Source organism: Lepidothrix coronata, unplaced genomic scaffold, assembly GCF_001604755.1.
Source record: "Lepidothrix coronata isolate B3197 unplaced genomic scaffold, Lepidothrix_coronata-1.0 Scaffold99, whole genome shotgun sequence".
NCBI lineage: Eukaryota > Metazoa > Chordata > Aves > Passeriformes > Pipridae > Lepidothrix > Lepidothrix coronata.
Window position 1 is genome coordinate 2,716,023 of NW_016690279.1, and position 22,537 is coordinate 2,738,559.

The window sequence follows — 22,537 nt, forward strand, 5'->3', positions numbered from 1 at the left end:
CATCAATGGGTTGAGCTCTGTGGGATGGCTGACAGCTCCTCTGGGCTGCTCCTGGCAGTGTGTCCCTCCACCAACAGGGTCACCAGCAGGGTCCAACAGGACCATCATTAGGGCCACCAGGTTTTCCTGCCAGTCCTGAGAAGCAGGGCTAAACAAGCAGTGACTCCTGCCATGCAGCCCTGTAAGGGCACATGCCGGGCTCATGACTGGAGGTCAAAACTCTCCCTAAATCTGGATCCGTGCCCAGGTGAGCACCGTGGAGGGAAGACAGGGCTAACATGGCTGGACAAGTGTGTGCATGGCAGGGCCTGGCCCTGGGCTGTGAGGGCTTCCTCAAACATACAGAGCCAGCGTGGCTGCTGCTGGGGGAGTGCAGGAAGCCACACCATCACCCACCTTCCTTCTTCATTCCCGCTCGGAAGCACTTCTTAAGCCTGCAGTACCGGCACTGGTTTCTTTTGTCTTTGTCTACCACACACTGCCTGTTAAACCTGGGAAGAAAGAAAGGTGTGAGGAGCAGCAGGACCGAGCCTGAAGGCAGGACAAGGCAGAGCCCTAAGCTCCAAAACGTGCTCAGAGCAGGTTCCCAGAGGCTCATCCTGAGAAAGGAGCTCTGGTCTGTGCCTTTTCCATGCTTACAGTTTCTTCTTTGCACTGAACATGTCAGCTCTGTACTCTCCCTCAGGATGTTCAGTAAGGACAGACTAGAGCTGAGAGCCGCACGCAGGAGCTCAGGCTGCTGGTCTGACTAACTATTTAGGCATAGGATGCCCATAATGGACTAGCAAGTCCCAGGGAAGTTAAAAGTGTGATCTAGGAGGGTCAGAACCAATTTGGTAGCCTCTGTTTTAAGTTAGATCCCAGTTAGAATAAAGGAAGAATGCATTTATTCTGAATAAAAAGCGGGTAGAGGGTTGTTCTTGAGCTAGTAAGGTTAAGGAGTCAGTTTAAATCCCTGCATCTCTCCAGGGCTGTGTCTGGGATGCTCACAGGTTGGTTCTGACCTCTGGACAGCATCACTGGTGTGCAAACAGCTCTGCTGCCACTTGCACTTGAGAGAGGACTTGGGAGTCAATGCTCCTTCCCTCTAAACTGTCACCACTTCCATTGCACCTGGTAGGGCAAACACTGATCTCCCATGTGTGTGGCTCCTGCAGGCAGCACAGGCCTGGTGGCCACTTGAAGCATGAATTTCACTTGCAAATTCGCTCAAATTTGCAGAGTAAAGACAAAGGGGTACAGAGCTGGGAAAGGGCTCCCAGCCACGCCGAGTTCTGTAGCTTTGAAAAGGCTTGTTTCTACAGTGCTTTTCAAAGCCCCAAGCTAAGATTTGCCCAAATGGATGCCTGAAAGCAGCTTTTTAAGCATTTCTGTGGCACATATAAAAGCCTCAGCCTCCAAAGAATTGGTTACCTTGGCTTTTCTGGTGGAGCTGTGGGGAGAGGGCTCCCTTGGCAGGCAGCTTAAATAATCCCAGGCTGCAAGTGATAATGTGTTTCACATGCACTCTTAAACCCAGAGTTTCCTTCTGTCACTCAGATTTTAGAGTCATGTTGCTCTTCACACTCTCCAAGTGGCTGTCAGGCCTTCAGGAGTAACTCACTCAAAAAGCCAAAAGGATTTAGGCACTCTGAGCTGAGGATTCCTCAGTTTCCTCTGTGACTCTCTATGTGTGGGTTACTCAGAGCAGGGAACGAGTGGGTCACAGCTGCTGATGGCACAGGAGAGCCAAGGGCCACCACCGATGGCACAATGTGCAGTGCATGAGTTGCAGGAGCAATATGAGTGCCTCATCCTCAGAGATGTACCCACCATGCTGCCCAGCTTGGTGCTCCTTAGATGTTCTTGTATCATGTCACAGGCAGTGACAGCGTTTTAGGTGGATGGCAGGCACCCTTCCATCTCTTGATGGAGAAGGAGAGCCCCCAGGGAGCGAGCAAGGTTTGTGCTGCACTCAGAGCACTGAGTAGTGAGGTGCTCAGCCCCTGTAATGTCTTCTCCCCCAGCATCTCTCTGCCACATCCAGGGCTGGACATATCCATTTGCAAGATGTGCTTGGCCCCTGAAGTATGGGCAAGACCTCCCAGGATCTTACCCACTGATCAGTGGAGGGCAATCCCAAAGTTAGAGCAGTCCCTGACCCCTCCCAGCTGGGGGGTGAGCTCAGGGAAAGCAGTGGATGCTGCAGGGAGGATGATGAGGATGAAGGACGGTGCTGCTGCGCTTTGAGGGCTTTGCCACTCAGCTCCCGGGGACTGTTTTGTCTCAGCCACGTGACTCTGCCCCCTCTGCCCTTACCTGCAGGAGTACATGTGGTTCTTCCTGACACTCCTCCTGAAGAAGCCTTTGCAGCCATCGCAGCTGGAGGCTCCGTAATGCTTGCCCGTGGCGCGGTCCCCGCAGATGGCACAGAGCGCGCTCACCCCGATGCTGCTGGAGGTGTTGAGGTTGGCTGCTTCTGATGGAGACGTGTCTGCTTGGGGAAGGACACAGAAGAAGAACACAGTGAGACAGACGGCCGCCATTTCCTAACTCAGTTTCCAGTGAGAAACTTGATTTTTGGAGGAACGAGGCTGCTGCAGCCAGGCTGTGTGACAAGGGCCGGTCAGAGAGGTGTGTAAGGAGCAGTGGGTGCTCTGAGTCCTGGAGTCCTTGTATTTTGAGTATGCAAAAGCTCCCTGTGTGTTAGGGTGAGACAGCTCTTCCCAAAGGGCTTCAGATAAAGCAGAGGCCCATTTGCAGGAGTCACAGAGCGGAGCCAAAATTCCTCAGGGATTTGCAGATGCCTTGGGGCTGCAGCAGTGTGGCCAGAGAAAAAGCTGATGCAGAGTTAAAGTTGAGGTATTACAGCTCAGGGTGAGCAGCTGATGTATTAGGGAGGTGTTTGTGTTATAGCACTGAAAGAACCCAAGCCAGCCCTGGGCAGATGCAGTTACAGAAACAAGGTGACCAGCTCCCTTTCCCAGAGAGCCTCAGTGCCAGGCCTGCAGCTCCAGCCTGCACAGCACTTCTTGGGGAGAACAAGACTTTAGGTATATAACAAACTCAAAGGACTTCAGCTGGAAAACTCGTGTGGGCAAAAACTACTCGGGGTCCGGTAGGACCACAGTGGGGGTTGATTTGTCTTGCAGTCCTTACAGACCAAGGGGGACTGGCATTTGCAGGGTTTTTTTGGGAGGATGGGGAATTGCAGCAGCCTCTGGAGGAAAGGACATCTGAAAGGCTAAAAACCTACACTAAACCCCTCCAGCAAGCCAAACAAACCTCAAGGCTGAAGGGATCAGCCCTTAATTCAGTTGATCTAATTGTCCCCTCCCATGTATGTTTTCTGTATCAGCATAGGCACATTCCCCTGCCTCAGTGGAAATGCCAGTTGCAAATAATACCTAGGATCTACAAAGCCATAGAAACTGCTGGGATTTTTAATGCTTGAGTCTATTGGTCCCTGGTCTCTGGGTTTGGCAGGGACACAGTTAACGCTCACCCTGGGAGGGTCACAGCTGCTCCCTCTTGGCACCCAGCAGAAAGGGGCTGGGTGCCATAAAAAAGCTGGTCCCAAGTGGTAGCTGGAGTGTGGGTGCTGGGGGAGGTGAAGCCAAGGCAAGGGTGTCTGGGGTGGGGCTGCAATTTTAACTTCTGTTTTGCAGAAGAAGATGTGTTGCAGCAGGTGCTGCACATCCTGCTCATGCCATCCCTCAGCAGGAGTGACTGGCGTGGACCCAGCAGTGAGCTAGCATGGGAGGGTTCTGGAGCCAGCCCTGGCTCTGGCAGTATCTTTCATTTCCCTGCCTGCTTTCTGTCTTTGTAATTCCTTGTGTCTCTCCTGTGTTTCTTTCTGAGTCAGTTGGCTGCCTCTCCATGTCCCTGCCTGGCACACCCTGTCACACAGCTGCGTTTCCCTGCGTGCAGCAACACTGGGGCAAAGCTCCTCTCCCCACTCCCAAAGCCCTGAGCTCCTCCCAAGGCCATTCTGGCTGTCTCCTGTCCCTATGAGCAGCTTGCCTCTAAAAACATCCTTCCTCTTGAGGGCTCAGCTGCATGCAGGTCATTCCAGAAGTAAAGTTAAATTTCCACTTTCAGCTAAACGTAGGACTTAGATGAGAGAGGAAGGGTTGATCTGCCTGTAATCACATTACTTGTGTATCTGTGACAGCCCAGATAAATCCCTTTTTAGCAGTCTATCACACTGTAATCAGATGAACATAGAGCAGGAAAAACTGTTATCAGAAAAATTGCAACATCTTGGTCTAACAGCCAACAATGAAATTATTGCCTAATAGATAATTTTCCAATTAAGTTTATTTTGTAGTGCCAGAAACGTGGGCTCTGACTGCTGCAGTCAAGCATTTTTTCATGGAATTGATTTGGAGTTGAGGTAAATGGGGGAAAGGAAAAAAACGGGCTTTGAGACCTCGCAGCTGAGATTTGTGTTAGGACAGGAGCTCCTCGAGAGGTCCCTGAGCCTGTCTGAACACAGGACTAGTTTTGGCCTGTGATGGTGACAAACTCCCTGCTGAGCAGCTGCCTCAGGGCTGGAGCTGCAGAACTGTGCAGGGCAGGGACCAAGCTCTGGGTCCTTGGCCAGAAAAGGAGGCAGAGATTCTACAGGTGGAGGTTCCGCAGGCAGAGACATGGGCACAGCAAAGCAGCCCTGGAAGTGAGACCTGTCCCTGGTCTGGAGCTGGGCAGAGGAAGAGGAGAGGAGTTGGTGCTGCCTGCCCCAGCTGACTCATCCACCCCTGGAGTGTGTGTCACATCACACCTGATCCTGTGATATAAAATTATCATGTTTCTCTGCCCCAGAGAGCCCTTGGTCCAGGGGAGCCGACTCGCAGCCCCCTGTGCAAATGCTTGCTGGCTGGGAGAGAGACACAGAGAGGGAGCAAGACCTGGGCTTGTCCCTGAGTGTCCATGGACATCAGCAGAGCCGGAGGGGGCAGCTTTTGGCCCTGAGGCACCTGGGTGGGTAGGACCAGACCGTGGGAGTGAAGAAGGAGGCTGAGACCCAGAGTGGTGGCAGGTTATGGCACAGCAGAGCTGCTTTGGCACCACGGTGTTACATCCCTGGTGGAGCAGAGCATAACCTAGGGGAGACCCACAGAGGCTGTGATGGGAGAGTCCATCCCACCAGCACAGACCTTCTGGGACAGAGGTGCCCTGGCAGCCTCGGTGACACAACACACAGGAGGAAAGGGCTTGGAGGGTTGCTCTCTGTGGTGTGCTGCATTTAGCCATTAACCTCACATTTAGAGAGACTTTAGAGAGGACTTGGAGGGGAATCTTCTGTTATCTTTGAGCATTTAATCACCAGGACTCTTGGGTCCCCAAATGGGTGGCCCAGTGTGAATCCTGGGTGGTTAAGTGTGATCATACCCATCTGAAGGGATGGGAACATTTGTCTATCCTCTTAGTGTCCCTTTGTCCCTCTTACTGGGGGCTGAGACTCCTGGCCCCACAGTGCTGCCAGGGAAGGGGATGCCACCCCACACCCCAGCACTGCACAAGGGAAGGGCCATGGCCTCAGAGCAGCTGTGGGGACAGTGCCTAAATCACTTCTCATAGTGATTTTCACCCTTGCCAGGTGCTAAATGCCTTTCTGCTCCAGGAAAACCTATCTCCAGCTGCTGCTGGACTGGGGCTGGCTCTCTGCTCTGGAGCCACAGGCTGAGTCATCTGTCTGGTGAACCATCAGCAGCGTTTCACTCAAAATCTTTTGGCCAGGCTTTTCTCTTGGCTGGGGTCTGGGGGAGGTGAGACCCCACCGTATCCAGCCCCAGGCCCAATCCCTGTGCTGAATGTCTGGTGGGGACCTCTCATTCCACCCAGCTCCCGCTGTGTGCCTGTTCCCAGGGTGTCTGGGCTGCAGGGCACCATCCCACCTACCCCAAACACACCTTTGCTCCAACACCTGTTTTTCCCTGGGGGAAGCAGAAACCCCCCATGAGCTGCTGGGAGCCCCCCGTCTGACACCCCTGCCGTGCCCCAGCCCCGCTGGGAGCATTTTGGTGGCCGCCCCAGGGACTTCTCCTCCAGCAGCCCCCGGCTCATCCCACCCCAGCAGAGGGGAGAAGGCGGAGGGGACTCACCGTTGCCCATGGCCAGGACCTGCATGTTCTCAAACTCCAGGGTGGTGTACGCCGGGTCCAGTGCTGCGCTATAATCTGCCATCTCCATGTCTATTAGGGCTTTGGAAAGGCGCATTATCATCAGCAAACACGGGCCAGATTGTACCGATTCCCCTGTCCGAGGCTATTGGCCCTCTTGCCTCCCTCTGCCTTGGCTGCGTCCCCTATCTGTTGTCTTTTATTTCAGATATTTCTCTGAAAGGATTTGCTGAGCCTCAAGGCCTATACTCCCCAGAGGGGTGGAGGCAGGAGGCAGGGGTTAATCTTTAATCATCTCACCCACTGCCGAATGCTGCTAAGCTTTTTTTTTTTTGGTGGAGCTGCAGTGATTGTTGTTGACTGTTTATTATGGAATCTCAAGGCACTTTGCTGATCCTGGCTCCTCCTGGGCACGGGCAGGACCACGGGAGCAGGCGCTCACCGACAAGGGAACACCTTCCCAGGCTATTGACCTTGATGCTGAATGTTGGTCTTAATGGTGCCTGGGATGGAAAACTTGTAGAAAACCCTACCAGCAGAACAAGGTTGCTCTTGGCTTCTGTCATTGCCTTCCCCTCCCCATCACTGGTTGCCTTCACCCCTGCTCTTCCCTTCTCTTGCTCCCTCCATCCCTTCCACTCTTTCTCCTTCTCTCTCCCTCACGGTCAGGGAAGGTCAGCTCCTGCCTGGCAATTTACACGTTGCTATGTAAAGCTAAGTGTATGACTCCTTTTACTTCCCTATAAATCAGGTTTTACAGCGTCTGGATGCCCCATAAACAGATCCCACTCTCCGTGCCCAAGCAGTGAGTGGGGCTGGAAGGTGGCACAGGCACCCTGGGAATCACCGGGGCAGCTCCTGTCCCACAACTGAAATCACTCCATGCTGGACACCCCCAGCCTCAGGATTTGACTGATGTGTCTTAAAATTTTAATTAGATGCGTTAAATAATAAATAATCAATAATAAATTAGACATGCTAAAATGCAGCAGAGCTCTGTTCTGCAGTGGGACTTTTCCTTCTGTGGGTGCACCAACAGTGGTTGTGCTGCCTTGCCCAGACCTCGGGTCTGACCCTGCTGGTGCTGGACCCCCTTGACTGGAGCAAGCAGCAGAGCTGCCTGTGCTCTCCTCCTTGCTAAACCTGGGTGCTCTCCTCCCCAGCTGCCCCTGAGCACATCACTCCTCCACTTCAGCCAGAACTGAGACATTTCAGTGCAATTGTGAGATCATTGAGTGGGGATTTAATCGACCACTGAACAAGAGAACCAGCAATTAATGACCCGGTATCAGTTTGCTCTGCACTGAAAACATCCCTGGGATTTCACAACCAGCACTGTTGGTTTGAGCTCCCAACTTGCTTGTGTTTGTCCTTCCCAGGCACCCCAGTGCAGTGCCAGCCCTGCTGAGCCACCTGGGCCACGGTGTGACACCAAGGTCTCTGGCTCCACAGCAGCTCATGCCTTTGGGCAGTGATGCTAGTGATGATTTGCTGTTCACATTTTAGGAGGACAAGGAATTGTTCAAGCAGCCCTTGCCCCCCACAAAACAATGACCTACATAACACTTCTAAACAGCTCTTCTACCCTGAGGCTTCTGGTATGCAGGAGTGAATCTGAGCTCAGGGGAGAGGCCCTGCCTTCTCACTTGGGGCTGGTGATAAATGACCCTTTGCTGCAGGTAAAACAGTCATCTGGCCAGTTCTGAGGGACAGGCCAGAGCTCTCTGCACTCACGTGGCTCTTCTCTTAAGCAGACACAGTCCTGGCCAAAAATTGTTTTAACGATGTGCAAACTGGGATGGGGATGCTAAGGTGGAGCATAGCCCCCTCCATAGCCTCATCCCAGGGACCTCCATCCCAATCCTGGCCAGGCCACAGTGATCCCTTTGATTAGATAAATGCTACAGACACCAGGTCAAATATGTGCAGGATTTGCCACAGCGTCTGGTAAAATATTGTAAAAACACGGCCCGTTCTGCTCTGCTCAGCAAAACAAACCTTTTACTTCAATAGCCTGCTGAGCAAGGAGGCTGCAAAGGCTGTTTGCTCCCCAGGCAGGAAGGATTAAAAGGGCCAGGAATAGAAATTGGAGAGGCAGCATGTGCGGGAGAGCGGCAGATAAGGAGCAGGGAAGTTTGGAGAGCATTAGGTGGCTCATAAGGCTGGGACTGTCAATGGGACGTGGTGTTTTCCGCCTGGAATTGTGTTCACTGTTTTCTCACTGCCACCATCCTCTGTGGGTCACCAGTGCCTCCTCCCAAATCCCTCTTCTCGCAGCCAGACCAGCCAAGGACACCATGCCCTGGAGATGGGCTCTGATGGAGACGCGTCGGCTGCTCCCTGGGCACAGGCTCTTGGGGGAGATGATGTCTCCCCTGGGATCTTCTGCCTGGGGAGTCCTTGTCTCCCCCTGACATCCTTGTGTGGTGGGTTTTGGGACAGCTTGCCAACGTAGTCATGGCTTGGACTCACCAACAGGACCCCACGGCCCCGCAGATGTTTTAGGTTGGAGATGTTCAAGTCAGCAGCTGGTTGTGGGGCTGTTTCAAACACTTCTGGTTACAGAAGATGTTTTGTCATTTTTAGTCCAGGAGAGACAACTCATAGCTGGCAAAACCCCACTAGCTGGTGAAGGCTGTTCCCAGATCAGGTGCTCCAGGGAAGTTCTGCTCCCAGACCCCTTCCTCCCTCCCGTCCCTCCACCCACTGTTTCCTGTGTCAGGAGATGGCTGCAAAGGAGACCATGACAGCTCTGGGGCATGAAGTGTTCTATGCCAAGTGAGTATTTAATTTTTATCTGTTGAGCAGTAAATCCTTTCCCACACTGGCACATCATGACACTAATTCTGCCTTATCTATATATCCCTGATTGGTAAATTCATGCAATGCTAAAGGGGATTCCCTGAAAATAAGATCTCTGCTTCTCAGTAAATGAGAATCAGGAATAGAGTATTTAATAGGGCATTTTTGCTAAGGATGCCATCAGCTACATCTGAGCTCTTCATGTCAAGTGGGTGATCAGGCACCTCTCTCAGGGCTCCTCGGGCACTTCTTGAACAGGGTCTTGTAGGATGAGAGGATAATTGAGGTTGGAAGGGACCTCGAAGTCTCTACTCCAGCCTCTTGCTGGAAGCAGGGGCAGCTGTGAGAGCAGCATGGGTTGCTTGGGGCTTTATCTAGTGGGGTCTTGAACACTTCCAAGGATGGAGAGTGCACAGCCTCTCTAGGCAGCTCACGCTTGACTGTCCTAATGGGAAGCTTCTCCTTAGCCACTGGCTGAACCTGTCTCCAGTTTTTATGCCTGTTGATCTCCTCCTGCCAGCTCCCCACTCTTAAGAAATGCCTGGCAGAAATGCCAGTGCCCAGAGCCAGCAGGACCAACCTCATCTTTCACTGGTGATGCCACCACTGCTTGTCCCTGCTGCAGATCCCGTCTCTCGTGTCACTCCCGGCTCCAAGGCCACTGTAGAGCTGGAATGGCTTTTTCTTGTCATGCAAGTGAAGCAGAGATGGGCTCAGGTCTGAAACCTCTCTAGAGCAGGAAAACCCTGAGCAAGGTCAGGGCCACTGCCCAGCCCATCACTGTGTCACCGAGTGAGCCGTGGGGAAGCAGGAAGCCCAGTTACAAGACAAAGAACAAAAGTCCTGGGGGAACGTCACCAGCAGAGTCATCTCCACACATGCAAAGGTCCCTTCTGCCTTTTTTTTTTTCCCCTTTGAAATTTCAAATTCCAGTTTGTGGACAAAGTCCTGCCTATCTGAGAATATAGATCTCCGACCACTGACCAAACTCCAGTCCAAGCAGTCCCGAGGACTGCTCTTCCCCTTGCCCACAGATGCCTCTGCTCAGTCCTTGGATCTGCCAGGATTGTGCTGAAATTTTGCACTGGAGCACAGCACTGGTACTTGCACAAAGAGGATTTTTCACTTAATGTCAGCAGCTCCCTTTCTGGGAAGGACCATCAGGAATAACCAGGTAGGAGTTTTATCACCTGCAATTCATTTGACCAGGCAGTACAGATAGAAACCGAGAAAGTGAAACAAGGACTTCCATTGTGCTTATACCAGCAATTTTATCTCATGATTTAAATAAGGGAAGGGGGAAAAAAAAGAGGGGGTGAAAAGCAAGAGGGAACATGAGCTTGTGGAGGCAGAGCCACTCTGTATGGTTAACTGATAACTCCAATTTGCCTCTTCCCTCTCATCTTTTCTGATTCTCCCAATTAAGCTCAACTTATTCTCATGCTAATCATTTCCTGACCTGTTTGTTCTGCATTAAAAAATTAACAGAGAGCAGTTTACTGCTTGAGTTGCTCACACAGAACTGCTACAGATTAGCAGGCAGGCTTTAAGCCTCTACACAGGACTTTTGGGTCTCACAGCCAGTCTGCACAGCTTGAGGATGAGCTTTTTTTCCTGTTTTTAAAGAACAGCATTTTCTAAAGTCAATATAAATCCCCCTCCCTCCATGCCATGAGTATATTTGCTCTGTGACTCTTTCCAAATGGGAAAGATAAAGCCAAGGGCTTGTGTTTTGTCAGACTTTTGTAAACAGGGATATTTAGGCCACACTGTCAAACCCTTCTGCCTTCTACCTCGGCGTGACTCTGGAGCAGAGCTGACAGTGTGTTAATAAGCAGCTCTAAGGAATTTGTTAGGGGCTGGGGGCCTACAGGTCACTGCAGCTGCACAAGCCCCCAGTCCAAGGAGCAGATCTTTGCCTCTGTTCTGGGCAATCATATGACAGACACACAGACAGGGGTCTGCTCCTGTGTCCATCCCCCCAGGAGCAGTGAGAAGCTTCCAGGAAAACTGGTGATTCAGCAGAAGTTGCTTAGGGTCTGTTTTCCCCTTGCCAGCTGCACACAGCACATCCATGTCCTGGCAAAACACTTTGTGGAGGTGAACCAAAATGATCCACCAGCTCCAGACAGGGAGGAGGATCAAAAAGCTCCAGCACCAACAGGCAGGAGGAGACCAGAGCCACATGCCTGGGGGAAGGGGCAATTTTACTGTCCTGTTAAACAGCAAGTCACTCTTGGTGATTTACTTTCCCCAGGGCTGAAGCACCTGCCACTGAGGTTGGGACAGATGTGGTTTGGGGCTGGGGTGATGCCCAGGACAGGCAGTCCCTGAGCAGACCCCAGACACACTGTCACTGATGAGCTTGTGACCTGTGGTGGCAGCCCAGGCTGCCCAGCACAGCTCAGAGTGACAGAGGCAGCCTGCAGCCTCAGGCTGTTTCTCACCAATGCCAAAGTTATCAAAATGGGGCCAAACCAACGAAAAGCCCCGTGTGGAGAATCAAGGCAGTTTATGTGCATGGGAGGAGACACTTCAAAGGAGGTAGAAGACTCTGCCTGAACTCCTCTCCAAAAGCAACATGTGCATTTCAGCCGAAGCTGGGATGGATGCTGAGGCTGGAGACAATTATTGGAGTTAAATAAAAAGCTGCTCTGCAAATGTGGTAGGGAAAGAACTGCAAACCTGGGGACAGTCAGACCATTTCAGGATATACTGCTCTGGCAATAACACCGTGTGTGCCTTTCATCCCAGGACCAGAAAGGGGTTTATTATCTTGCCCTAACAAAGGCTCTGAACTCTTGAGGAAGTAATTATTATTTCCCTTAGGAGCTGTTATTATGCAAGGACAGTAAGTCTGAGCTGTTCCCAGAAGGGCAGCTGTGCTCAAAAATGCCAGGGCATTTACTGGTGTGTATCAACATCACCCTGCGGGTACTGCAGCCCCTGAAAACAGCATCTGGCCTCTGGGACCTGAGGCTGTGGAAATCTGGCTGCTCTGTTTTCATGTAAAATTGCCCAATGAGCCCAAGACCAAGTGAGGAAGAGGAACTGCTAGATTCATCTCCTTCCTTTACATCACAGGCTGCAATTTGTCTCAAGTTACAGCTCCCACCACTGATCCCACTTGCCCTCCTAAGCCCCTACAGCAGGAGCATTGCACTCCATCCAAATCCCAACCCAGTGAAGACTCGGCCACTTTCCTGCAAAACACTCTCCTGCCTATCTGGGAGGAAATCCAGAAAATCTCTGACTTTGCCATGTGCTGTTTTGGATTCACTGTCTGCACTGGCAGTTGCTTGCCTGTGGTTTAAGCCCCATTTAAATGGGGGAGCAGAAGCCACAGGGAAGCAGCAGCTCTGGAGGAGGGTTTGCTGCCAGCAACAGGCACCTACTGCTCTCTGTGCCTCGCCAGCTCACTCGTTTAGTGTGGCAGGGAACTCAGCAGCCCACTCTGGACCTGGAGAGAACTTGTTTAGCAGGTGGATGTGATCCCTTTGGACCTGAAGTAATCTTGCAGCTTCCCAGGACGAGGATTCTTACTGAGCTCACAGTCTGACAGGCAAGCAAGTCGCTGCCTTCAGCCCTGCCAGCTGTTTGCAGGGCTCTTGCGTTTCGTTGACATTATATGTTCATTGTACACACGTGAAACAGCCCCTGAATCGTTCCAGCTGTGGAGCAATAGGGGGAGGAGAACAGCCAAAATCAACAATGGTTACACATCAAATTTTACTTTTTTTTTTTTTTTTTTTTTTTTTTTTTTTTTTTTTAAATTTTTTTTGCAAAGGTGGATGCATCAGCAAGCCACGCCTGGAAGTGACCTCCAGGGGCTGCTGGGGCTCTCGGGATCAGCCCTCACTCAAAATCAAGGCAAAAGTCTGCAAAGCTGCTGGGGGGGCTGGAGGAGGGTGGAGCTGCAGCAGGGCAGAGGTAGCAGGGGGACAGTCTGAGCCCATGGCCCCAGGGGAGGATCAAGCAAAGGCACCTCAAGGGCAGAAAGTGTCTTCCTGAACCCCAAGCTGTGGGCTGCTCCAGCTGCCCTCCTCCTGCCCTGGGCTGGCTGGCAAAGTCATTCCCAGCTGGGGAGCTGAACAGGGCCAAGCGGGCCCCTGATGGGAGGCAGCACGAGGAAGGCCAAAAGCTGCTGTGGGTGGGAGCACTGGCAGGGCTGAATGGGGAGAGGTAGGCTGGGCATGGGAAAAAAGAAAACACAAAGGGATTCTAAGTTAAAATTTGAGAGATTCCAGTTTCTGGAGACAGAAGGAAACAAGTTAGTGCAAAATGCTTTTTCTCTGCAGGAGTGTGCAGAGTGCCTGAACAGCCTGTGTTGTCCCCAGTGTCCCAGTTGCCAGAGCACAGCAAGGAGTGAGTAGGAGCCAAACAGGACCCAGGGGCTCTGTGTCCACAGCAGTTGTGCAGCCCTGCAGCCTGTGGCCACCACACACCCTCCTGTACAAGGCAACCATCCTGTCCACTGCCAGTGACACAAAAACACAGCAGAAAGCAAGGTCTGGGAACATGGGAGTCTCCTACTTGGGGAACAGCAAGGGAAGGGGATCACAGGTCTCCACAGTCCCAGGAACCCATGGCCAGGACACTGCAGTGCCCACTGCAACCAAACATGGGAAACTGCTAATTAGCCTTTGAGTATTTGACCTGTGTCTCCAAGACTGGATAACACTATTATTTTTCCTTTTGCATTGCTGTAAGACCCAGTGCCATTGGCCTTTTGTATCATAAAAATATTAAACTATATTGTGACCATAAACTACATCATTTGAGGAAATGAACCATTTCTACCGAACGTATCACGGGACACCGAAGCCATGAACTTTCCTAAATGAATTGCCAGCTGATAAAGAGCTCAGGTATTGCTGGGAGCAGCCCCCAGCACGTGGCTCCCCACTCAGCCCTGGCTGAGTCCCGTGGGGTGGTGACGGGTGCAGGCTGGACAGGAGGCACCAACCCCACTGCCAGCACAGGCCTTGCTTGGGGGGAATTGCTCAGGCCAGAGGAGCCCCAGGGTTTTTGCTGTGTCCCAGGGTGGAGGGGGGATGTCGGGGTGTTTTGGGGATGAGGCTCTGTGAGGCAACAGGGGTGCAGGGCTCGGGATGAATAAAACATGTCCAAGTGCCTGCAGCCCCTCCAGCAGCACCCTGAGCCCACTCAGCCTCCTCATTTCCTCGCCTCCTCACCAAGGTCCCTGTGAGTGCTGGGGCTGAGCACAGAGTTGGCTGGAGGGGGACAAGTTCTGGAGGGGACCACGGAGGGGGAGCCAAAAAACTATGGTAAGAACTCTGTGCAACTGGTAAGGTTTGAGTTGGAAGTGTTTTTCTCTTAGTTGCTTTTAAGCTTTCGTTATGAGGACTGGGTAAGTCCTGCTGCAGATGTGGCTCAGGAGCAGAGGCTGTGCTGCAAGTGGCAGGATCCGTCCCCAGGCCTGCTGAGACTGCAGCACAGGGCAGTAATGCCAGACACTGGGAGCTGGGCTGAGAATGACTAAATCATTTTGCAAACGGCACAGGCAGTCACTGGAGTGTCCATGGGATGCCAGCCTAACTCCACCACCTCTTCCCCCAGGAGTCACAGCACCCACCAACATACCACCCACATTGGGGTGGCTCTCTCTGGAGCCCCAGAACCAGCCTGGGGACATCAGCCATCAGCACCCACAAACCTGGCACGTTCACCCCGCACGAAGCAAAACGTGCAGGGTCCCTTCAGGTGAGGACCAGCAATACAAGTGGGAATAAGCACATTTTGGCAGCTCAAATCCCCACGGGAGGCCCTGGGGGTTGCTGGTGCCCCTCACTCACACAGCCTGGCTACGCAGCCCCTCCTCTCCGTGCTGCGAGCGCCGAGGGGAGCGCGGGGGGTACCTGGAGTTTCCTGGAGCAGGTCGTATCTGCTGCCATTCATCTTCCAGAGGTGCTCAGCTCTGTGGGCAGAGCTAAGGGAGTCTTGCCCCTGGACGGGGCTGTCCAGCCGTGGGTGAGCCCCCCGTGGGCAGCGGGGCACGAGCCATGCCCAGGAGCTGGCTGCAGCGCAGCAGCAGGGACTGGCTAATCCCTTAATGCTGGTCACAATGAGATTTGATGGGGAGCAGGAGTTTGTGCTGCAGAGCTGCAGGTTTTAAAGGGTTCTGGCCGCTACCCAGAGGAAAATTATAAGGTGGTCCTGGGTCTGTGCCCTGCGGCCGCACCCACAGCAGTACCTGCTGCTCTCTGGGCCACCTTTCAGAGGTGCCCTCACCCTGCTCTGTGGCCTGCCAGTGGGTTTCTTCTGGGCAGGGGGTGCCTGGCCACACATGCAGCTCTGGAGGTTGATTCAGAAAACATGCCTGGGTGTGTCTGACAGCGGGAGTGGGTCTGACTCCTTCTCCAGGGAGGGGCTGACTGTTTTCTCTTTAAAATGTTTTTATATAAATACCCAGAACACCACATCCTTGAGCAACAACCTTGGTCTCCCCTTCTAGCCACCATCATGATGTGTGGGATAGGAGGCATGGGGACGAAGCAGCGTGGCTGGTGGGAGTTGCCTACCCGGTGCTCCCTATCCCAGGCAGCCTGAGATTTCGGCTGTGCCTTGTCCCACAGCCCATCCAAGACAAGCCCGCTGGAAGAAAAGGGATTTTCCAACTGCCAGACTACAAGAAACCTCTCTCTGCCACCCCAGCGCTGTCCTCTCTGGGCTTTTTTCTGGAGGTGAAGCTGCTGCAGTGGGGACTGATGCCCAACATTCCCACGTGGAGCAGGGAGCAGCATCAAGGGCAGGGCTGGGACTGAACTGTGTGTAACCCCATGACACCTCCCTTCACCCCTCTGTTTCCACACAGCTTTTAATGCCTATAACAGGGAAACACACCCAAGTCAACACAGACTTCTCCCAGCCGATGGCAGTCCCCAGGCACACACCCATGGATGAGCCACAGGCACTGCCTGGCTCTGCTTCCACCCCCTCCATCTCACCACCATTTAGTCCTCAATGGCAACAGACTTCAGGCAGGAGAGCAGCCAGGGCTGTGGATCTGAAGCCTGGGTGTTTGTCCTCTTGCCCCTCCTGCTTCCTTATTCCACCCTTCATTTGTTGATGCCGCCTTTGCCCTGCCGACACCAGGCTGGTTCCCTTGGGAATCCATCAGTGCCTGCACACTCTTCCCTGCCTGGGCACCTCCACCTGGCTGAGCCTGCCCATCCCTGGGGCAGGGCCTGCTCCTGCTCACAAGCCATGGTGGCTGCAGGTGAGAGGCCAGGCAGCTGGATGGGAAACTGCAGCACAGGCTTTTCCACGGGGTGTATGTGGGTGTGTGTTATTTTATGCCTTCTGCTGAGCTCCCTGGTGCTGCCCTGTCCACTAACCTGACACCTTGCCCAGCCTCACAGCCCAGTGCCAGATTTCCTTGGGTGACAGTAGCACCAGAGAATCCTCTTCCCATGCTGAGCTGCTGCTTTCACCAGAGCAGTGGAGTGGACAGTGCCATCCTGGCGATGGGGTGGGATGCAGGACTTGTCCAGCCAGCTGGAAGCCAGGGCAGCTTGGAACACTGGAGAGGAGCTGCAGCAGTCTCTTACCATGGGTTGTCAGCCACGAGGCGTCAGCCTCTTATCTTGGGGGCCGTGCAGCAAAATGATGAACCTCCCCTGGGAGCAGAGGGGGAGAGAAGTGGCTGAGCAGGGCAGAGGAGCTGGGCTCTGGAGCCTCCATGAAGGGCACTGGGCCATAAACATGGCACGGTGGCTGTCGTTTATGTGTCAGCAAACACGCTGAGTGGGCTCGACTATTGATTCTGACCACATAAACCAGTGTTGTGGCACTTGTTCAGGTTTGTGCAGGTTTTACAGCTCTTGTTCAGAGAAGTGCCCAGGTATTTGGTTTTACTCCTTCCTTCAGGTCTATCTGTTGACATTGGCTCTCCCAACCAGAGCGTTGGGCCATGCCAGGAAGTTGAGTGCACGGCTCTCCTTGCGTTTCCCACTTTCCCAGGTGTTATCGCCTATAAAATCTCACACACACCCATGGCTGGGACAGGTTTCTGGTGCAGAGGCAGGTGAAAGGTGCCCGCTGGTCCCCACCACTGGTTGGTGGGTTTGGGTGCCCTGTGCTCAGTGGCAGGAGCTGAACCACCCACCCTGACAGATGGATGGGCAAAGCTGCAGGGAAGGTGCTGCCCTGGGGCAAAGTCAGAGGTCTGTAGGGCTGCGATGAAATTGGGATGTCAAAACCCATGTGGATGTCCAGAGAAGGAGAAGGTGTCAGGGCTCCCAGAGCACCATCACAGAGGAGATGGGCCACGCTTGGTGACCTACAGTCGGAGGCATATAGTGTCACCCATTCCCTACTGTCAGTCCTCTTCCCATCAGGAGGTGCCAGCACTGACTGTGCCCTCAGTGACACCTTGGTGCTGGGGGCTCAGGGGGCTTGAGCCCATAGTGATGGTCCCTGTCTGCCTCTCAGCACCAGAGCTCCTGTTACTGTGTGGATGCAGCTGGAGTCCCTCTGGTGGCTGCAGCATTTTGGGATAGAAAGACTGGTCTGGCCTCGCAGACCCTGCAGCTTTTTGGAGCCAGGAACCTTTGACTGCTGGTGCCTTTCCACAGCCACTTGCTCCGCATGGAGCTGCTCCTCTCATAACTTCAGTGAAGCATCCTGAGCCTTCCTTTATTTTTTGAGGCATGTACTTCCTGATGGGATTTGCTGGGTAATTTCAGTCCACGCTCAGGCTGAGGCTGGGAATGTGGTGCCCATGCCCAGCACAGGAGAGCAGAGCCATCAGCCCCAGGTTCACAATACAACCACTACCTCGAAACCTGCCTTCCATGAAAATTCTGCAACACTTGCCATTTCCACATACATTTCTGCCAGGAGCCTTGTTTGCTTGAATATTTGAGGAAAGCAAACAGAGAAGGAGCCTGAACACAAACAGTCGTGGATGTTTTTTTGCAGTCTTTGCCCTGTTCTGACCCCAAGCCTGCTGGCAGAGATACTTGCAGGCATCCCCCTGCCCAACACACCCCTTGGCTCTGCCCTGTGTGCTGCCTTGAGCCCCTTTGCTGGCCCTGCTGTAAATATTGCTGTATGTAAAACAAAACTCACCCAGCCCTTGCTGTCTGTGGGACCACCATTGCTCACCATCCCTTTGCACTCATGCTAAGTAAACATTTTTAATTCCATTCAAGAGATGTCAGCAGATGACTAACACAGTATGTCTGACTCGCAGACCTACACCTGCCCTGCCAAGCTCAGAACATATCTCAGACACTCCTCAAGCCTTCCAGAGACTTTTGCTGCTCACTTCGCAGAGCCAGAGCTCATTTCCCGCTGACAGCAGCCCTCTGGGCTCACTCCCCTGGCCCAGTGAACAGCTGGGGTGAGGCAGGAGAAGTCACAGTCCTGTGGGCAAGTGCAGCTGCCCTGTGACACTGAGCAGCATCCCTGCAGCCCCTGAAATGGGGGGAGCATCCCCAGCTCCTCCCCAGGGAAACCTTCACCAAACACCAGCAAATAACTCTCGGGATCAGGCCAAGGCACTAAAGCAGTGATTGTCCCTTTTGCATCCCAGTAAATACCTGTGCTTCTTCCTGCCTGCATCAAGACCCTGCTCAGGCACTGGAAAGTGCTGACCTTGCCACACCAGTGTTACAGCCTCCCCCAACAGCCAGCAAGGACAGCAGGAATGGGGACAAGGAAGGGGGCTGTCTCAGGTGTCCTAACACCCACTGGTCCCTGACGGCCTCCGGGCCATGGACACAGAGCACGAGGTGTAAACAGAGGAATTAAGCAGCAGCTGACATGAGCAATCAAGGAGGAAAAGCTCAGTTCAGGTCATATCTAGTGCAAAGCTGTAAAAAACTAGATGCATTTGGCAGTGAAAAAAAATTGCTTCACAATGAAAAGTAAAAATATTCGGAAATTCTGCCTCCTTTTATGTTCCTCAGTTGAAACTGTTGCCCACATCTGACCAGAACGCCTGAGCAGCAATGACGTCTCACATTTTTCAGCTGTTTTCCAAAGCTGCTTTACTGATCATGCGCTGGGCCCTGCTGTAACCACAGGCCCTGGGCACCCCAGAGCTGCTCCCAGTGCTGCCTGCACTGGGATTGAGACCAATTGCCCAGATTGTGCCCACGTGTCATCAGGAGGATAAAGGTGGAGCCAGGGGCTCATCCCCTCCTCGCTGCCCAGCAGAGGATGGTGCCCTCGCCCTCTCTCCATCCCCTGCCTTCTTGCACAACCATTTGCAGGTTCCCATGGGGATTTAGCACCAGTTTGCCCAGTGGAGCCCTTTCCAGCTCCCAGCCTGTCCTCAGCACGTGGTGGTGAGGATGCTGACTGTGCTTCAGCTCCCTGGCTCTCCATGAGCTGTGGCAACACCCCCCTCTTGGCCAGGGGCCAGTGCAGGGTGCTGGGGACAGGCCACCTTTGTCACCACCTGGCAGGGCATCCCCTGGATCCCTTCCACAAGGCACAGGTCTGATGGGAGGGAAAAGAGTGCCCCCGAGGTATGGTTTAGGGGGAATGCTGATGGCAGTCTGGGGCAGGGGATGGATGGGAGGGTTGCAGTAACTGCAGTGGGAGGATGCCCCACTCCCTGCTCTTACTGATGCCACCAGTGCCAAGAGAGGGCTAGACCTGAGGCTGAATGCCAGTGCCCAGATTCCCCCTTTGAATATATCCCTGGCTTCAGATGGAGGCTGAAATCCCAGAGCCCTCGAGATGGAGGGGGAGAAGGAAAAATCAGAAAATGTTTCCATCTATCAAAGGAAACTGAAAATAACTGTGCAACCCCTCTAAGGCTGAAGGCTCATCCAGTGCTGAAGGTGAACCCTGGTGTGCATCTACCAGCCATGCCAGCTGGAATGGCCTGTCCTTCCAGGGCTGGGAGAGCACCACTGATGGGCTGGGCTGGGACTCAGCACCACCACCACTGCGTGAGCCCCCTCATTGCTCTGCCAGTGGCCCTGGGAAGGTTTGACCGCCACTTTGCCATGATGCATCCTGGCTGCTGTGCCCACCCTGCTGCCCACCCCCATCCCAGCCCTGCAGTGCTGCAGGCTGCCAGGGGAGCACTGCCCGGTCCCCCGTCCCTCCAGCCCTTCCTCGCCTCTATTTGGATAACTTTTTCACCCGTTTTATTTATGAGGGCTCCCCTCCTTCTGCCAACACTCTGAGTTTCCTCTCGCTCTGCTCTGGGAGGCCCATGTCGCTTTGTTACACTTTTTATTTCTCTCCCCCTCGCACGGCCCCAGGCTCGCAGGCAGCGGTGCCGCCGGAGCCTTTGTTCAGCCCCGGGAGCAGATGGGAGAGCGGCCGCGGGTGGGATGGGCAGCGATTCCTCCCCGTCCACCCAACGGCACCCGGCTCTGCCTGCACTTGCCCAAGCTCAGCATGTGGCTCAGTCACTGACTCTCAGACTGAAAAATTAGGAGAAAACCAGGATTAAAAAAATAAAAATTAAAAAAAAATTCAGGAGGAAATTAATATCAGAAATGTTTGCTTGCCTGTGTTTTAGGTCCCCGATGTTCCAGGGCTGGCAAGAGGCTGCTCCCATTAGAGCCAGATGCAAGTGGGCAGAGTAACTTCATCTTAAGTGATTAAAGGGCTTGTCCAGCTCCTTGCATTGCTTCTGTCAGGCAAAGCTGGCTGCTCACTACAGAAATGAGGCTGGCTTTGCACCCTGGGGCAAAGCTGGACACAGGCACCCTGGATGTGGGGGCAGCCAGATCCAGCCATCCTGCACTACCATGTCTCCCAGGCTGATGGGAACAGCCCTTGAGCCTCCCCTTCTCTTGCAAAGGACCACCACTGGCTCTCCAAGTCAGTCCCAGGAAGCTGGGTGGGCCAGGAGCCATCTCCCATCAGCAGCAGGGGCTTCAGCACAGAGGATGCTCAACACTCACTGCTCCTGGGCCAGGATCTGACACTCAGCACATCTCAGAAACATCAAGCCCTTGTTCCACCTGTTCACAAGCATCTTGCATTACATGGCTCCTTGCACGTTGTCCAAGAAGCACCAGCTGGACACAAAGCCACGACCTGCACTGAACAGACCAAAAACTGGGCATTTTTCTGAGTCCAGCTTTGTGTGAGGCCCAGTCCCAGTTCTGTATCCTGCAGCTCAGAGGGCAGGGTGAACGGAGGTCCTCCAGGGACCTGGCTCCTGTGGGCCTGGGATGCACAAATGAGCAACCTGATAAAAACAGGCTAAAACTCAGCATTTCATAACTGCTTGACCACAGCTACCTGGTCCAGCCCAGCACAGTGACACTACTACAGACCCTGTGCAGTTCCTACATGTTTCTATTGCCACAGGCCATGGATCCACCAAAATGCTGATGAGCCCATGGCTCACCATGGGGAGATGTGATCTGAAATAAAGTGATCTGCAGAGTACTGAAGTGTTGGGGACTGGGGCCAGGATGCACAGGGCAGCGTGGATGCCACCACAGGGGTGGGTTAGGTCTGGAGGTGGCACCCACAGGAGGCTGCAGGTCTGGAGCAAGAGAAACCACCACCCAAAGCGAGGCCATGAGTAAAGTGTGAGGAGGTGGCCTGGGAGTCCCACAAGCCCTCCTGGCACCTGGCTGGAAGGTGGGCTGGGGGGGCTGCACATGTTCGTAAAGGAAAAGAGAAGCAGGACATGAAAAATAGAGGAAAGGCAAGGTAGTATGATGGAGAGCCATGAGAGTGATGGAGAGCCCTGAGGATCTGATGGAGAGCCACAGGAAGTGATGGAGAGCCATGGAGAGTGATGGAGAGCCATGGAGAGTGATGGAGAGCCATGGAGAGTGATGGAGAGCCATGGAGAGTGATGGAGAGCCTCATAACTGTGACACCTCAACCGCTGTGGCCTCACTCCACACCCTGGCCACATCCAGGGAACTGGTGTTCCCAGATCACATGGGACCAAACCAGCCCCAGCCCTTTGCTGTGCAGCAGCACAGGCACAGTTGACCTGTCCTGAGGATAACAGCGAGCTGATGTCAGCCCGGGCAGGGGCACCCGTGCCCTGGTGCCCATGTGCATTTGTTGGCAGTTGGCACCCAGCACAGCCAAGGAGCAAAGCGGCGCGGGGCTGCTCCGGGATGGTGCCCGCTGAGCCATGCAGGGAGCACAGGCACAGGCCTGGAGAGCATTCCCTGCAGCCAGGAGCCTGGGCAGCAGCGTGCCACCTGATGCTCTGCACCACAGAGGCTGGAGGCTGCTGTTCATCCAGGTGCTGCACTCCCTGCTGGGAAACCTGCCCAGCTGTAAGGACGGCTCAGCCCCGGCCCTCGGCAGAGCTCAGCACTGGCTGTGCCCGCTGTGCCTGCTCACACAGCCCGGCTGTGCCACGGGCCACTCGCAGCCCAAGCACCAGGGCTGGCTGCACGTCCTGAGGCAGCACATCACCTCCTCTAAGCTGCTGCCACCTGTGCTGCCAACCCTCCAGCAGCCCCTCTGCCGGCTTGGGCACGTGCCTTCTTCTTCGGGCCAAGTAGAGTGGGAGAGAGAGAAATCGCGTATACAGATGTATTCACATCGCATAAAAAATCAATCAGAACCCTTTTCCTGCCTCCATCTCCAGCCTTTGCAGGCGCCTGAGCCGGTGGGGGCCAGGCAGCGTGGCGGGGCTGGGACGTGGGGCTGGGGGC

The 22,537-nt window shown here is 53.9% G+C and overlaps 1 protein-coding gene and 1 long non-coding RNA gene across 4 annotated transcripts in view; one reads left to right on the plus strand and one right to left on the minus strand.

Annotated features, from left to right (window-relative positions):
• The window catches only part of HNF4A (hepatocyte nuclear factor 4 alpha), a 35,117-nt gene that overhangs the window by 12,308 nt on the left and 272 nt on the right, over positions 1-22,537 (minus strand). Inside the window, exons 1-3 of one of the 3 annotated variants that reach the window (XM_017822603.1) lie at positions 6,087-6,367; positions 2,299-2,476; positions 397-491 (exon numbers count right to left, since the gene is read on the minus strand). In XM_017822603.1, coding sequence (XP_017678092.1) covers positions 397-491; positions 2,299-2,476; positions 6,087-6,207 — 394 coding nt within the window. In that variant the 5' untranslated portion in view covers positions 6,208-6,367. Of the gene's footprint in view, positions 1-396; positions 492-2,298; positions 2,477-6,086; positions 6,368-22,537 lie in introns of those variants that run through there. The other 2 variants (XM_017822604.1, XM_017822605.1) reach the window with 2 other exon arrangements.
• On the plus strand, positions 9,730-13,677 carry LOC108501079. The gene is made up of 2 exons (XR_001876123.1): positions 9,730-10,080; positions 13,205-13,677. It is a non-coding gene; the product is annotated as an uncharacterized LOC108501079 (long non-coding RNA).